The sequence below is a fragment of the Seriola dumerili genome, unplaced genomic scaffold (genome assembly GCF_002260705.1).
Source record: "Seriola dumerili isolate Sdu_G_001 unplaced genomic scaffold, Sdu_1.0 BDQW01000002.1, whole genome shotgun sequence".
In the NCBI taxonomy this organism is placed as follows: domain Eukaryota; kingdom Metazoa; phylum Chordata; class Actinopteri; order Carangiformes; family Carangidae; genus Seriola; species Seriola dumerili.
This window is the reverse complement of record NW_019174257.1, coordinates 6,301,922-6,317,710: the sequence shown is the minus strand read 5'-3', so window position 1 is coordinate 6,317,710 and position 15,789 is coordinate 6,301,922. Positions and strand designations below refer to the sequence as shown.

The following is a 15,789-nucleotide window of genomic DNA, read 5'->3' as shown; positions in this document are numbered from 1 at the left end:
ACCAAAGTGCCTCAACAGATTGATTGTACAAAAACAGGTTGAAATATTCCCCTTTTTTTTTTTTAAAAAAAAAAGAAGAAAATAAAATTTTTAGGACTTAATGCTGCAACACACACAGGACAGGAGTCGGGTGGCAGTCAGGAGGAAGTCTTCATAAACTCTGAATTATGTAACTCTGAGGCTGTTGGGAGGTGACAGGAAAGGTCTGAGGTCAACCCGAGGTCGCGTCCTGAGAAACCAGGAAGCCCCCTGCCGTGTTGACAAACTCTTGTACTACAGGCAATAAAGCATCACTAATGAACTTTACAGGAGGCTTGTTGCTCTCGACCTTTAACCTTAACATTCCTCACAGCGGCAGAGAGGATCGGGGAGGTAAGAGATCTGTTCGCTGCATTTTCAGTTCACATTTGTAGCACTGGTGGAGCTCAGTCACACACCTCTAAAGCTGAAATGGCCCTTTATTGTAGTTGGTTGTAAATACAATTTTTTACAATTTTATAGGAGGTTGCAGCCAATGACTCTTTTCCTTATGGATTCATGTGTTGATAATTTTTCTGATGAATCCATTAATTCTTTGGTTTGTCCGACCAACAGTCTAAACCTCAAAATGATATAATTACCTGTAACTTAAGACAAAGAAAAGCAGCAAATCATCACATTTGAGAACCTTAGAAACCCTTAAGGTGAAAGAACGGGAAAACTGTTTATTGAGGGAATTTTAATCATTAATGGTTCCCTCCATCCTTTGATAAAACACATTATTGAACCAGTTAGAATTAAATCAAACTTTCATCCCTTATTGATAACAGTTTAAAGATGAGAAAGAAGATCTCAGAGATGTTATGTAATTTCTTCCACTCCACAAAAAAGTGTCCAATTCTCCAGCGTGGCGACAGAAACGAGATGTTGTGTTTGTTTTTCCACTACGGCCCAGAATGAGACTTCCCCGCTCCTTTGGGCAAGGCAGCGAGAAGACGAGGGAGTGGAGGTGGTGAGAGCTTGTCAAAGTGATCTGGTCCAAAACCCCAAAACCTTCAGTGTGAGGAATGTAACCAACATCTGTCCATCCCATTACTGAAAAATACGAACACACACACACACACACACACACACACACACACACACACACACACACACACACACACACACACACACATTCCTACTTTACAAACAGTGGACCATCATTTCTAATTATTTATGAGAAAACAACAAGAACAAAAAACCTCTTTTTACTGAGCCCCATAAGAATCAAACTCGTACCCACAAACCTTCCAAAAAGTTCTGTAACAACACGAGCTGCATAGTCAGATAATCATCCCTCATTTTCTTGAGTCTTATAAATAAGTTCTTTTCGGTCAAAGACACTTGAAACAAACGTTTCATCTGGTTGTTGGGCTTCAAAATTCACCAAAGGACTGAACCCACTACGTCAAAACTTCAGAGAAAGCCTCTGACACCCTAAGCCTTTGCTCTGACAATTAAGAGCTGTGAGTCTTCACTTTGGGTGTCGGGATTTAAAATTCATGGAGCCTCATAAAATCAAGCCCAGAACTGATTTGCTCGAGTGTCTCAGTTCAAATATCTTTTGATCATTTGTCTGACCAAAGAGCTCATGGTCTTAAAAGACTGAAGCTCTAAAGGTTGATCTTTAGGAGGCTCGGTGAATTTTGTAGTCCAAAACCCAAAGTAACGATTGAAAAGCGCTCATAGGGGAAACACCCAGTGTGAAGGGGACCTGGTGGTGCGATGGGTTTGTTCACAATCAGTCAGCCAGTGGTGCAGTGTGTGATTCAATTCCTGCCCGTCGCCAGTACCTGGAGCATCAAAACCAGTCCTGCTGCAGAGCCCCAGTTGGATCCACACTGGCCCTGCAGTGTGTTGCGTTCTTCTAGCAGGCCAGTTTGTCTAAAATGCACTGAACCGAATACACCAACCAACCGACTAAAACCCCCTTTTGAATGTATGTAGCCCTACCTAGCTGTTAGTGGAGCATTACCAGTCCTTTCAATCGGGCCACTTTGGCATGACCTCAATGGAAACCACACAGAGACTGATGCTTCTGTTATATGTGGGGATGTATCCTCATTTCCAAAGAAGTGATTTGTAGGACTGGGATTGGGGATGTAAGCCAGGGAGTGGGGGTGTGAGTGGGGCGGATTTGTTAGGCGGGGGGGGGGGGTTGGTATAAAGCCAAAGCAGGGGAGGAAAGACTAAAACTATGCGGGAACCAGGTTTGCACGGGGTCCACTGATACTGAGCTCAAGGAAGGGGAGAGTGAAGACACAAATCTGCTGTACCTGAAGAGCGGCAGAGATTAAACCATGCTGTGGTCCCTGGTGCTGACCTGCGCGCTGTGCATGGGACGACACGTTGCAGAAGGACAGAGAGGTGAGCCAAACTCTTTTTAGATTTTATAGTCATTTTAAATAGGTTTGCTAGATAGAAACTTTATTGTCCTCATTTCACCACACAGCATAGAAATCACTAAAATACACATGACTATATAAGACAGGTAATGACTGCAAAAAGCAGTAGCACAGCATGACAACATGACTTGAAACAAGCTTTGGGCTGGGAAACAATAAAATGAAAACTGACTTATCTCACTGGGAAAATGGCATCGCAAAAATGTCTGAGAACATCCTATAAATTAATCAAAATTAAGCCACAATTTCATTTACAAAAAAAGTATTTGCTTACTATTTTATTTTATTTTTTTAATTACATAACCAAGAATCTGACTTCTCGAGGAAACACAAAATTGACTTGTCAAGGTAAAATAACTCAGAGGACTCTGGAGTTTGAGTATTCCCTGCAAAGCTTTGAGGACATAAATTTATTTACACACAATGAGGAAAAACAATCACTGTGAGCTTTCTGTTGAAGGAAAAAAAAAAAAAATCCTCCAACCTTTCTATTAGTGGTGGGAGAGATTTATTTCCAGTATCTTTTCTCTGTGCTGTGGAATTCTTTCAGTAAACAGAGTTGCTGCTAATGAGAAGAACACATTTCCTGCGCTTCACACTGGGGAGATTTCTGCCCTTATACGGCTCCTCTGGGGGGAAGAGGTGATGTCTGAAGTGACTGAAGGGGGGATGTTGGGGTCTTTGGGTCAATTAGTACAAGCAGTACGGTCCATCAGGATCTGACTACACCTGAACACAAACAGTATCCCAGCCTGGCTGGAGGTTTATGAATCTGACAGCCCCAGGGTCTGTAAACTGAGAACCTCTGCTTTTTTTTGTTTTTTTTCACATTTTTGTGGACTTAAAGAGAAATTTTAGAGTTGGTATAATCAATATTCTTTATAATAACAACATATCAATAATGTGAAATAAATGTGACAACGAGAGCAGAGAATTTTCCCCTGAACTGGCTCGTGACTCCACGATTTTGTTTCACTCTCACTGCTCAGTCACACAAAGTTTCCCTTCATTTTGTAATTTTCTATTGAACTGCTTTTTTTTACTTTTGTGATAAAACTGTTGAAATGTTTCTTTGACATGTTAAAACACAGTGTAACAGTAGAACAATAGGAGAAGACTCATAAAATCAGAAAACAGATGTAGTAATGTCAGTTAGTTACCACCATAAGCTAGTGGTTATACCAGACAAAGTACAGGCTGAAACTCCAGAGTTTATTGATTTGAATAAGCAACTTTTCAGCCTCTCTGCTTTGTAGGATGGTTATGGTGACAGATGGTTTACATTTCATTATCTGCACTGAAAATCCAGATCATATTCAAACCTGGGACTCTTACAGTGACACGCTGTAAAAACACTAGGATGTCCACAGAGTTTAGTTCCTGTAAGCATGCAACATGAAAAACTTACATAACTTTTTGCAACTTACATAAAATTTTGTATCATTCCATATCTGGAAAATCAGTTTTCCAGCTCCAATCAAAACATCTCAGACTCCAGTGAATGCGTGGGCAGTGGATACAAGTGAGGTCTGTGGTGGCTGAGGAATGTCAGGTGTTAGACTATTAGATAAGAGGCAGCGCATCATGTTGTACAGGAGGACATGTGTGTTGTAACCGCTGCCCCCAGTGAGCTTCCAGTCCCAGTATCCACAGAAAAACTGATGAGGTGCAAAGACCTCTAAAGAGGCATCCACCTGGAACAAGGTTTTACAACTGTTTGTTTTGGCGTTCGATGGAGTGCTTCTGTGTACTGTACATGCAGTCCACATATTTTTTGCTTTTCAGGCTCTGAGCTTCAGCACATTTAATTTGAATAAGTATAATGGATACAACATTAAAGTACCAAGTTTCAGATTTAATGTGAGCAGATTTAATATTGTCTTGGAAAATGCTTTTAAGGGAATGACTACCTGAATTCTTGCACCCATAGACATCAGCAGAAGCTCTGTATCATCCCTGGTGATTCTCTCCCAGGTCTTCAGTGCAGCAGCCTTCAGCTGTGGGGTCTTTACCTCTAGTCTGGTCTTCAGCAAGTGAAATGCAGCTCAATCAGACTGAGATCAAGTGATTGACTCGGAGGACTCGAGGATATTCTACCTCCTCACCCTTTGCTTGCTTTGACCATACATTTAGGACAGTTGTCCCGCTAAATGGTGAAATCATCCAGTGAGTTTCGATTCATTTTACTGAATGTGAACACACAGAGTGCTCATGTACACCTCTGCATTCATCCTGTTGATTTTGTCAGCAGTGAAATCCTCAACAAATGCCAGTGTGTCAGTTCCATTGGTATGCATACATAAAAGCCATAACAGAAGCACCACCATGTTTGACAGGTGAGGTTGTGGCTTTGGGTCATGAGCTGTTACATTTTTCTTTGCTCTTTGTTCAGCCTGGCCTTCCTGTGTTTCAGGCTTCCCATCTAAAAGACAACTCTCAGTCAACTCTGAGCCATGCGAGAGCTCTTTTATGCATGAACTAACATTGAAACGACTCAGCTGCCCAAGAAACATTTAGTACCAGTTACTTTTAAACCCTTGCAGTTTGGGCACTATGTATTAAAAGGGTTATATCTCACACACCATTAGTTCTATATCGATGTAACGCTACTCACATTTAAGCTGAGACATTGCACTTTAATGTAGATTCCATTATTTTTTTTCAATTAAATGTGCCGAAGCACAGAGCCCGAACCACAAAAATGTGTAACTGTCCAAATAAATACAGTCTGGACAGAATCTGCCCTATCATCTTTACTCCTCCTGTCTCAAGCTGTTTTGTTTTTGAGCTGTTTGTAATGATGCTGGATATTCACAACTTTTCATGTCATTTTTTATAGTTAAACTCTGCACATGAGTAGATTGGTTCACTTAAGAGGGTAAATCAGCTGATAATATAAATAGTTATGTAATGTATCTCTTCTAATTTTTTTCCAAATCCAGATGGCGAAATTATCAGCCAGATTAAAATGACTAACCTTGCGCTGGCTGAGATCAAAGAGCTTCTGAAACAACAGGTAAAAACCATCTTCACTTACACAGCTGGTGCACAGTTTGCGAGCTCGTCATCTTCATCATACTCAGCTGTGCACAACTCATGAGTCTGTGCACACACACAGGGCTGCTTATGAGATGGTGCGAGGTCATACTTCATAATTATTTCTGCAGATAAAAATTAGACTTAGCTAAATGTTAAACCCATCACTTATCAGTTTCCCAAGAAATAAATGATGCATTTCAGATGCATTTTAGATATGAAGACATAAAACTCAAATACTCTACTCTTGTTTCTTCTTCTACTTAAAAGCTCTAAAAACTAAAATTCATTGATTCATCATAATTATTTAGGCCTCAAAAATGTTGCATTTTAATTGATAACTATTGTGATTAAAGGAGCTATTTGTAAGTTTTGCTAATGCTACATAGCCGCCATTAGCAGTAACAGCTGTTCTTTTTAGGAGTCTTTCCAAAAGCTTCTGCCATTGCAGCCCTACTTCTGCTTGCCGGGACGCTACAGTGATTTGGTATTGGACAGTAACGAGACAGACCAGCTGGACCAGGGCTAGCTGGTTAGCATGCTAACTTCCATAGGAAGGAAATACATGATAGAAGTAGAGGCGATATAAAGAGACAGCTCATGGCTGTTGCTTGAGTTTGCTGCTGAACTCACAACATTTCTTCTAGACCGATAAGTAAACAGCTGTTTATGCAAAGGTGACAAAACCTTACTAAACTTGTATGGGCAGATAATCAGATTCAGTTTGTTACTTTTTGTGTTGAGGAATCATACAAACTGTATGTCTGTGCCAGTAAATGATAATATATTGATCCACTGTATTTTTCAGATAAAAGAGATAGTATTCCTGAAGAACACAGTGATGGAGTGTGAAGCCTGTGGTGAGTTGACCTGCGAGAAACCCTTATAGTACTTAATACACTCCAGTTCATGTTTGAAAGTACATAACTTCCATGTTGAAATTACTCCCCAACTTACATTTTGAAAATGAATTTGAAAACTCTGGCTGCTGTCCTGAGTCGGCTGATAACGAAAGACAATTTCCACATCCATTTTCAATAAGTTTGAAGACCTGGAATTGATAACACACTTTATCCATAGTTTTTTCCCCAGATTTTAAACATGTGCATAGCAAGATGTATACATGACTATTATCAGGACAGAATGCATTAATATTTTTGTGTGTTGATGGAAGTTCTATATCATCATATAAAGCTGATACACCACAGAATCTGTCAAAGCGAATTAGACACAAATCATCAGAACAAAGTTAGATGAGCATTGTATGAAACGACACTTCACTGCACTGAAACACAAGATACTTGATCTTCTCTCTCCTCAGGGATGGGGGGAATGCAGCCTCGTTCTTCCTGTGTGCCCAACCCATGCCACCCAGGGGTGAAGTGTATGGAGACACCTCAGGGTGTAAAGTGTGGACCCTGTCCTGATGGTATGCAGGGTAACGGTACCCACTGCACTGACGTGGACGAGGTACACAGAGATATGATACAATATGTCACGACATAATACATTAGCCACTGAAAACATCTGAGTTACTGTGCAGGGCTTGTTAAAACAAAATAATATTTGTTTTGTGATTGATGCACTTCAAAACAATTGATCATCATCAGGTTAAGTGGTGTAGCAGAGCAAGGAATTGATCATGAATAACATCCTCATGTGTGTGTTTCTGTATCTCTGTTGTTGGCAGTGTACAGTGATGCCTTGTCACATGGGTGTGCGCTGCATCAACACCTCCCCCGGCTTCCGCTGTGGTTCCTGTCCTGCTGGATACACTGGGCCCCAGGTCCAGGGCGTCGGCCTTGCCTACGCCACCGCCAACAAACAGGTCAGCAACGGTGAACACACACACATACAAACACACTGTTCAGCTCCTCTAAACCACTAGATCCACTGTCAGAACAAAAGAAGAAAACAAAGTGACACAGGCTCATAAATTACTGAGCATGGAGATTCTTTCTTGACCATATCACACACCCTGCTGATGCTAGTAAGTGAATCTTGATGATTATTATAATAATAAGATATTTTATAGATAAACTAAATCAATGTGGTTATTTCAGTTGAAGTGGTGGTAGTTTTAAATATTTAGGTATTAAAAAAAATGTGTCATCAATATTTTATTAAAAAAATGAAGACTTACTGTATGGGCAGTAGTATCATTCACCCAAAATAACTGCTGCACAACCTATTTAATTAGATATTTAAAAAGAAAATTGTCAAAAACAAAGATGCTAAATTTAAAAAAACAACTTGAAAACTTAAAACACCTTCTCCCCTATTATGAGACTGTGGTAATTCTGGAGGAAAACATACAGGAGTAGCCATTTTCCCCTCTCTACCTCAACATGTTCGTATTGTCCCTTTCACCAGCTCCTTTCTACATCCATCAGCAACACCTCCTCCCTCTCCACACAGAATGTCAAACAGAGCGCACTGGACCGTTTCAGCACCACTTCAATCTGAAACACAAGACTGCTTTCACTTCACTGCACTTCATTTTGCCTCTTATTTCGATCTTGACATGGAAGCCCATTAAAGTTACTGGATGTTCTTTCTGTCTGCTTTTCCTATCAAGGTGTGCAAGGACATCAATGAGTGTGAGGCCTCCAACAGTGGAGGCTGTGTGGAGAACTCAGTCTGTATGAACACACCTGTGAGTATAAACACTAGGAACATGTCATGCTTGAGGGGAATCTGCTGCTAATACAGTGCTCTATAACTCGTATATAAGAAAAGAGGACTTACAATATTAGAAATGTTGACCATGTCTTCACAACCTGATGCTGATTGGACAGTGTCAGTTCAATCACAAGTCCAGCCAGAGGGCTGGTGGTTATTTTGCCTATAGGTGTAGGTGTGAACTTTGAGCTCTGATGCTGATGGAGTCAGTGCCTCTGTGTATCATCAGGGCTCGTTCAGGTGTGGTCCCTGTAAACCGGGCTACATTGGCGATCAGAGACGTGGCTGCAAGCCTGAGAGAGCCTGCGGGAATGGACAGCCCAACCCCTGCCACGCCAGCGCAGAGTGCATCGTACATCGAGAGGGGGCAATCGAGTGTCAGGTGAACAAATTAAACAATTAGACTTCTTTTCCTCAGGGAAAAGGTTGGCAAGCATTAAATATACAGTAGTAGTAGCTGAGTTTGTACAGAGCTGCAAAACATACCATGAAGCTGTTTAAACATTTTTGACCCAACTCTTTGAAATATAAAACTTTGAGCAATTTGTGCCAAATATTGTGCAATCGCAGGCCTGTTAGAGGACTTAGTGCAGTGCACAACAGAGCCAATGAAAACAGTCGGTACAGTTCATAAAACACTTTCCATCTGCACAGTGTGGAGTTGGATGGGCTGGCAACGGCTACCTCTGCAGTCCTGACATTGACATCGATGGTTTCCCCGATGAGAAGCTGGACTGTCCTGAGAGGAACTGTAACAAGGTGAGCCTAATTTATTTTCACGATACAAAAAACAGTGTAAATGATCACAATGTAGTCATCTGCAAAGAATAACAACTGTTCAGGTCCCACGTAGCTGTCGTAATATATACAGTAAGCTGTATGCTGTGGTACCTAGTGAGAAATTGTAGAGTATATAAAGTCAACTTTTGTTGACACTTTGTCAGAAACTGAAAAGTCTTTGTTTAAGGCCAATGTTTGGGGCTTGAATTGCATTAGAAACAACAATTAGACCATCATGGGACAGTAAAATTCTAAACTTAAACTAACATATCTTAGTTTCAGCTCTTGAACTGAAACACGCTCTTCATGGAAGGAGAAACTGATCCAAAACACTGTGTATCATACACTATACTGGTGCAATAAATGGGTTTTTGTTGTCCTTTTTTGCCTGCCATCTCCCTTTCTTAACTTAATTGTATCTGATTTTTTTTCCTTTCTTGTAGTCAACTTTAATTAATAGTGAGCAAATTTCTTTTCAGGATAATTGCCTTACTGTTCCCAACTCTGGTCAAGAAGATGCAGACAAAGACGGAATAGGAGACGCCTGTGATGAGGATGCAGATGGAGACGGGATCCCCAACATGCAGGTTCATACATAAAAGACAGTGATGAAAAATGAAAATCATTCAAAAGAGATACAAATTAAAGAATGGCTTGTGTACTCACTGTATATGTTTTCAAGTCACTTCACTTCCTGAAACTAAAACAGCGTCTTTTCAGGACAACTGCGTGCTGGTGCCCAACGTGGATCAGAGGAACATTGATGAAGACGACTTTGGTGACGCCTGCGACAACTGTCGTGCTGTGAAAAACAACGACCAGAAAGACACAGATGTGGATGAATTTGGTGATGAGTGTGATGAAGATATTGACGGGGATGGTTAGTATGCCATATGGGTCATTATATATATATATATATATATATATGTATATATATGCACGTACATATTACAGGACAGACAATCCATTTCTTAATGGACTAAAACGGAATGTGAGTATGTAGGTTTTGATATGTCATAGCAATATTTGCAAACATTGATATGAATGAGGCCTGTAACTTGAGGTTTGATTGTATCGTTGATGAATACATGCAGCTATACGACTTCAGTGTAAGAAAAATCAGGGGTTGACTTTTCACATTCACCGATGAACACTTGAATCTCAGGAATCCCCAATCACCTGGATAACTGCAAAAGGGTTCCCAACACCGACCAGAAAGATCGAGACGGAGACAAAGTGGGAGACGCCTGCGACAGCTGTCCTTATGTTCCCAACCCCGACCAGGTCAGAAAACTGTCTTTCATGCTCTTCTGGTTACATACTGCTCCCATGCTGTTTACATACTGAAACTCAACGTGTTATAAGAGTCATTTTAACTCAAAGAGTATGATCATTTTACTGGTCAGTCTGTCGAGCCGAAGTATGAACAGGTTCAACTCCTCAGACAGAAGAGTAAGTAAGAGTAAGAGTAAGGAAGTATAAAAACATTATGCAAAGTAAAGAGGAATGCTGTAAATGGATGTGGTTGCAACTCACACATCAAATATTCATGACAATCAAAGTTAAAGTTAAAAAAAAGAGTCGGACTGTTGGGTTTAGTTTGGTCCGATTTGAATGACAGTGGTCTTTTTCCATGAGTAAACAACTGTCATCAGATTTTGATTCATATTTTGTAAAAAACTGACATCACCTCTTCCAACTGAGCCGCATCAAAAACACATCTCTCATGTACAATAACCAAAACTTTATAATCCATCAGTAATAAGCTGATTCAAGAGAGAGTAGTTTTTCAGGTTCTTCAAGAGCAAAAAATATAAATATATGAATAGTTTTCACCACTAAGCACAATGACCGATGACTGATCTGAACAAAAGGCTTAAAGAACAACTTAAAGTTCTTGTTTTGGCTGCCCTCCTGCTAATGACGTTTATAAAAACTGTCATGTAATTAAAGATGTCAACAGATATCCTGGGTTCATTGCCTTGCTGCCTGTTTTGTCAAAGGTAACACAGACCTTGTTCAGTTTCATCTCAACAATAACTCACATTAACTCTCTCAGATGGATGCTGATAACGACTTGATCGGAGACCCCTGCGACACCAACAAGGACAGGTATCGTGTGACCTAATCAGTCACATCACAAATACAATATTTCTCTGTGTCGTACTGGAAATCAAAAACTTGCACATGACAATAAAATCAAACTCTCGTCTATCCAGTGACGGTGATGGTCACCAAGACTCTCGGGACAACTGCCCAGCTGTCATCAACAGCTCTCAGCTCGACACCGACAAAGACGGCCAGGGTGACGAGTGTGATGATGATGATGACAATGATGGCATCCCAGACCTGCTGCCGCCCGGTCCCGATAACTGCCGTCTGATCCCCAACCCTCTGCAGGAGGACTCTGACGGTGGGCAGCACTCCTGACATATCAAAGGAGAAATTCCTGTCATTTTCTTAAACAACAAATAAAAAAAAAGTTTTCCTCTCAAGTCGGTCAACGACTGCTCTTTAATTTATCTCCTCAGGCAATGGTGTAGGTAATGTCTGTGAGACGGATTTTGACAACGACACTATCATCGACACCATCGATGTTTGTCCAGAAAATGCTGAAGTCACCCTCACTGACTTCAGGGAGTACCAGACTGTCGTTTTAGATCCGGAGGGAGATGCACAGATTGACCCCAACTGGGTGGTGCTGAACCAGGTTAAATCATTGTTTTTTCCTTTTGTTGTTGTTGTTGTATTTTTTGTGTCCCAAAACACTTCTTCTAATCTGATTAAATCTGTCTTATATCCATGGGTTTTTTTTTTTTATCTTGCAGGGAAGAGAGATTGTCCAGACGATGAACAGTGATCCTGGGTTGGCTGTTGGTAAGTGCATCATATCAGCTGTTTAAAGGAATACTTTGACATTTTGGGAAAGTAGCTCATTAGGTTTCTTGCAAAGAATTAGATGAGAAGACTGACACCTCTCTCATGAGTGCTCGGTGAATATGAAGCTACCACCACCAGCTTAACTTCATCTTTTGCCGCCCCTAAACATCAGACCAAAACACAAAATAGCAGCGCGGCAAATTTCTATAGAGATCAAAGTATCCATAAATTGTACTTTGTGCTTTAAAACTGTAGCTGGTCCATTACCATATCTAGTCATACATGTGTGCAACATTTTCCCCCACAGGTTACACTGCTTTCAGCGGCGTGGATTTTGAAGGGACCTTTCATGTAAATACGGTAACGGACGACGACTACGCAGGATTTATCTTCGGCTACCAGGACAGCTCCAGTTTCTACGTGGTGATGTGGAAGCAGGTGGAGCAGATCTACTGGCAGGCAAACCCATTCAGAGCTGTGGCAGAACCTGGCATCCAACTGAAGGTAGTGTGCTGCTCCGCCAATAAGAAAAGAAATGATATTGTAAAGACGCATTCACATTTTAGATTTTTAAATGGCTTTCTTATGCTTGTGACTGATTTCTAAAGCACTATTAAACTGATTTATAAAGCCATTAAATTTACAGCTAATAAAACCTTGGTGTCGAAATACCAGCATATCTCAGGAACGGAGGAGGAAGACATAACCTGTTTGTTTGGGGTAAACCTCAGTGGCCAGCTATTAGCCAGTGGCCTTGTGTATATTTACTTCTTGCTTGTGTCTTTATGTTGGCAATACTCCATTCTTCCTAAAGATATGCATAATCATCCAAGAGCTGCCATGACAAGCTTAATGATCTGCTGCAATCAAAGGGCCAAAGACATCAGTTGGTCGAGAGACTCAGACTTTGTCATTTGTGGTTTCCAAAAGGCCGTGAAGTCAAACACAGGTCCAGGCGAGAACCTGAGGAACGCGCTGTGGCACACCGGCGACACCGGTGACCAGGTGAAACTCCTGTGGAAAGATGCTCGCAATGTCGGCTGGAAGGACAAGACTTCGTACCGCTGGTTCCTCCAACACCGGCCCGCTGACGGCTACATCAGGTACATCAGTTAGATGAGATTGTTTTTAAATCAGTTTAATCTCTGTGCGGTAAGTTTGATCCTTGACATGGTTAGCCTTTAGCTTAGCACAAAGACTAGCAGGTGGGAGAAACTGCCAGCTGCTACCAAAAGAGAGAGAGACAGAAAAAACATATTCAAGCATATTCTAAATGGTCTTGTTTACAGACTGAATAACATATGTACAAATCATGACTCCATGGTTCGCTGTGTTGTTACCTTCTGTTTGTTGGAGTGCAGAGTTCGTTTCTACGAGGGTCCTCAGATGGTGGCGGACACAGGTGTAATCATCGACGCCACGATGAGAGGAGGCCGACTAGGAGTCTTCTGCTTCTCCCAAGAGAACATCATCTGGGCGAACCTGCGTTATCGCTGCAACGGTGAGTGACGTGTGACAGAGGTTTAAGAGACACGATTGTGGCCACAAACTGCTCTTTTACAGCGACATTTTACAGCTACTTGTCGTTGGTTTTGTATTTAAGTTCTAAAGAAAATGAGATTTTAAACTGAGCATTAATGTTTTTAAACTGTTTAACAAAGGTTATTACTGCTTACTACTACTTACCTCAGTTGTTAAAAAGCTACATAGTTGGAAATGGCTTGATATGAAGTAAAATGATTGAAGAAGGCCAAAGAACACGTCTGAACATTTTACTCTCCATGTTTTAGAAGAAATTGAAAGAGCATTCTGATAAATTTGGGTGTGCAAACTTGTTTTATACTTACTGTACAACTATATACTTACTATACAAACACAAATGGAAAATAGGGGCTGTGTAAATGCAGCAATTGTGTAAGAACAGAAAAAAAATTTCCTTCTCCTTGTGGAGTATTTTTCCTTTGGCTGCTCAAACTGTGAACTAAACTGATTCCACCTCACGCTGTGTCTTGTTTCAGACACTCTTCCTGAGGACTTTGACACCTACAGAGCCCAGCAGGTCCAGCTGGTGGCCTGATGAAACGGGGACGAGCCCAGGGAATTCTGGGAACACTTTCCAACGCACAACGGTGTCTCAGAAAGAAAATCATTGTCACGCAAAAGTTGAATGAAAAGCCCAAGAGACGTCTCTGAAATGAAGACGGCAACAGATCGACTGTGCTCCAAACTCCTGACAGAGAAGCGGAAACTTCACGGCTGTAAAAAAAATTCCTCAGAGGAAACCAGCGATTAAAAAATAACAGATAAACAGTTTTTTGAAGAAATTTGTCTGAAATAATATTGAAACGAAATATCATCATCTATATTTTTTATAACTTTCAATGTATACTTTCTGAAGGAAGAACTATTGCAAAGATTAAACTGTCAATATTGAATAAATGTGGATTTTGGTAAATTATGAGCAGTATCTGGATGAATTTAAACTCTAACTTCTAACTGTGATGTGACAATTTATTATGTGCATTTTCAAATATACAGATTATAGCCTCTCAGATCAATAACCAGAGAGTATTAGCACAAAAGCAATTGTGAAATAATTGATTTTAGACGTAACTTTAAATTGTAAACATGTCAAATGCATCAGTGGGAAAAAATAATTGTTGGTGATGATGCAAATTTTCTTGAAAAAAAAGATCAGGAATATTATATTTTTGTCATGTAACGTGTCTCTAAATATCTAGAAACGTGCTCTATAAATGAAAGGTTCTATATGTTATCCAATATTAATAATCCCTCTCATATATTAACTCTACAAACAAGGTCAAACATTTGACTTTAAGTAACAGACATGACTTTTTTCAAACTCAACAGCTTTTAGTGGAAATCAACATTCTGAACATTTCACAAGCATGCACATATCCAAAATAATCTTTTAAATTTTGCATTTTGAAATACAGATTACAAAATAGAAACGATAGCAAAGACAATATACAACAGGATCGAAACATCATGCATGTCCACAGCAACACGCTGTGATGTTGTAAAATGACACCGGACAGTTTTTTTTTTTTGTTTGTTTTTTTTTTAAACCAGCATTATTCTCCAAATCAAGACTATGTGCAGAGAAAAATCTTCCACATTCAATTTAATTGACATTTTTCTTTCATCTTATAAACAAATGGTCACATAAGGAGAATCACATGGCAACAAATAAATAACTACAGATCTTTTACTACGACTTACAGGACAACAGTGATATAATGCTATTCTCACTATAAGCTTTATGTGGAATTTAAACTGTTTTTCCAGAGCCTTTTAGTCAATGTAGAAAACCCTGTGTTATTAAAGGGACATTTCAGACCTAAAACACTCTGGGAACAAGCAGTAAAGACCGAGCAGCAGCTCTTTCCTTTTGCTCTGGGACTGAGGATAAACCTTGAAACACAGGACGCCTGTATGAGCTTCACTCATCTGCTTTTTCAGTTTGGACCCAGATTTAGCTTCACTGCTTTTTTTTAACACAGCATAAACATGGGCTGTGCTAAGAAGTAATGCAAGCGAGGGGAGTCTTAAACTAAAACAAGCAGATGAGTCAGAACCAAACAGTTCATGGGACGTAGTAAAATATACTTTGAGGTCATCCTTCTGTTTAATGTTTGGAATATGGACCTCCAGTTTTTTGTTCATCGGCCTGAGAAGTATGTTTCCAGTATTTTAAAACGCAAATTCAGGCTCTACATGTGAGAAGTAACCACGACCAAGCTTCAGCTCTGATGATCAGTGGTTACATTTCTTTTACCTTATTAACTGCTTCTTTTTTTTTTTCTACATTGTCCTAACTTTATTCAAAGTCGTTAAGTTGCCTAAATTTAATTCTAACCTTCACCAGTGTTACACAGTCATTGTTCACTTTGTGTGACAAGTGAAAATGGCAACTACATTAACACCCCTGTCACATATGTCACCACTTTATGTCTTCATGTCT

At 40.2% G+C, this 15,789-nt stretch overlaps 1 protein-coding gene across 1 annotated transcript; it reads left to right on the top strand.

The window, feature by feature from the left end:
• The first annotated feature begins 2,321 nt into the window (after positions 1-2,321).
• Positions 2,322-13,903, top strand: comp (cartilage oligomeric matrix protein). Its single transcript, XM_022741579.1, has 19 exons — positions 2,322-2,388; positions 5,369-5,442; positions 6,271-6,322; positions 6,784-6,932; positions 7,153-7,290; positions 8,041-8,118; positions 8,374-8,526; positions 8,799-8,903; positions 9,404-9,511; positions 9,645-9,804; positions 10,090-10,208; positions 10,984-11,036; positions 11,144-11,337; positions 11,456-11,634; positions 11,753-11,801; positions 12,112-12,308; positions 12,735-12,907; positions 13,166-13,305; positions 13,823-13,903. The coding sequence occupies exons 1-19, from the start codon at positions 2,322-2,324 to the stop codon at positions 13,879-13,881; spliced, it is 2,247 nt and encodes a 748-aa protein (XP_022597300.1). The 3' UTR covers positions 13,882-13,903.
• Positions 13,904-15,789: the final 1,886 nt, after the last annotated feature.

Bases quoted from the DNA above. Each gene is read 5' to 3' on its own strand.
- comp (XM_022741579.1), top strand. From the start codon at position 2,322: ATGCTGTGGTCCCTGGTGCTGACCTGCGCGCTGTGCATGGGACGACAC. The intron at 5,443-6,270 runs GTAAAAACCATC...TGTATTTTTCAG, and splicing joins AAGAGCTTCTGAAACAACAG to ATAAAAGAGATAGTATTCCT. The intron at 9,512-9,644 runs GTTCATACATAA...GCGTCTTTTCAG, and splicing joins ACGGGATCCCCAACATGCAG to GACAACTGCGTGCTGGTGCC.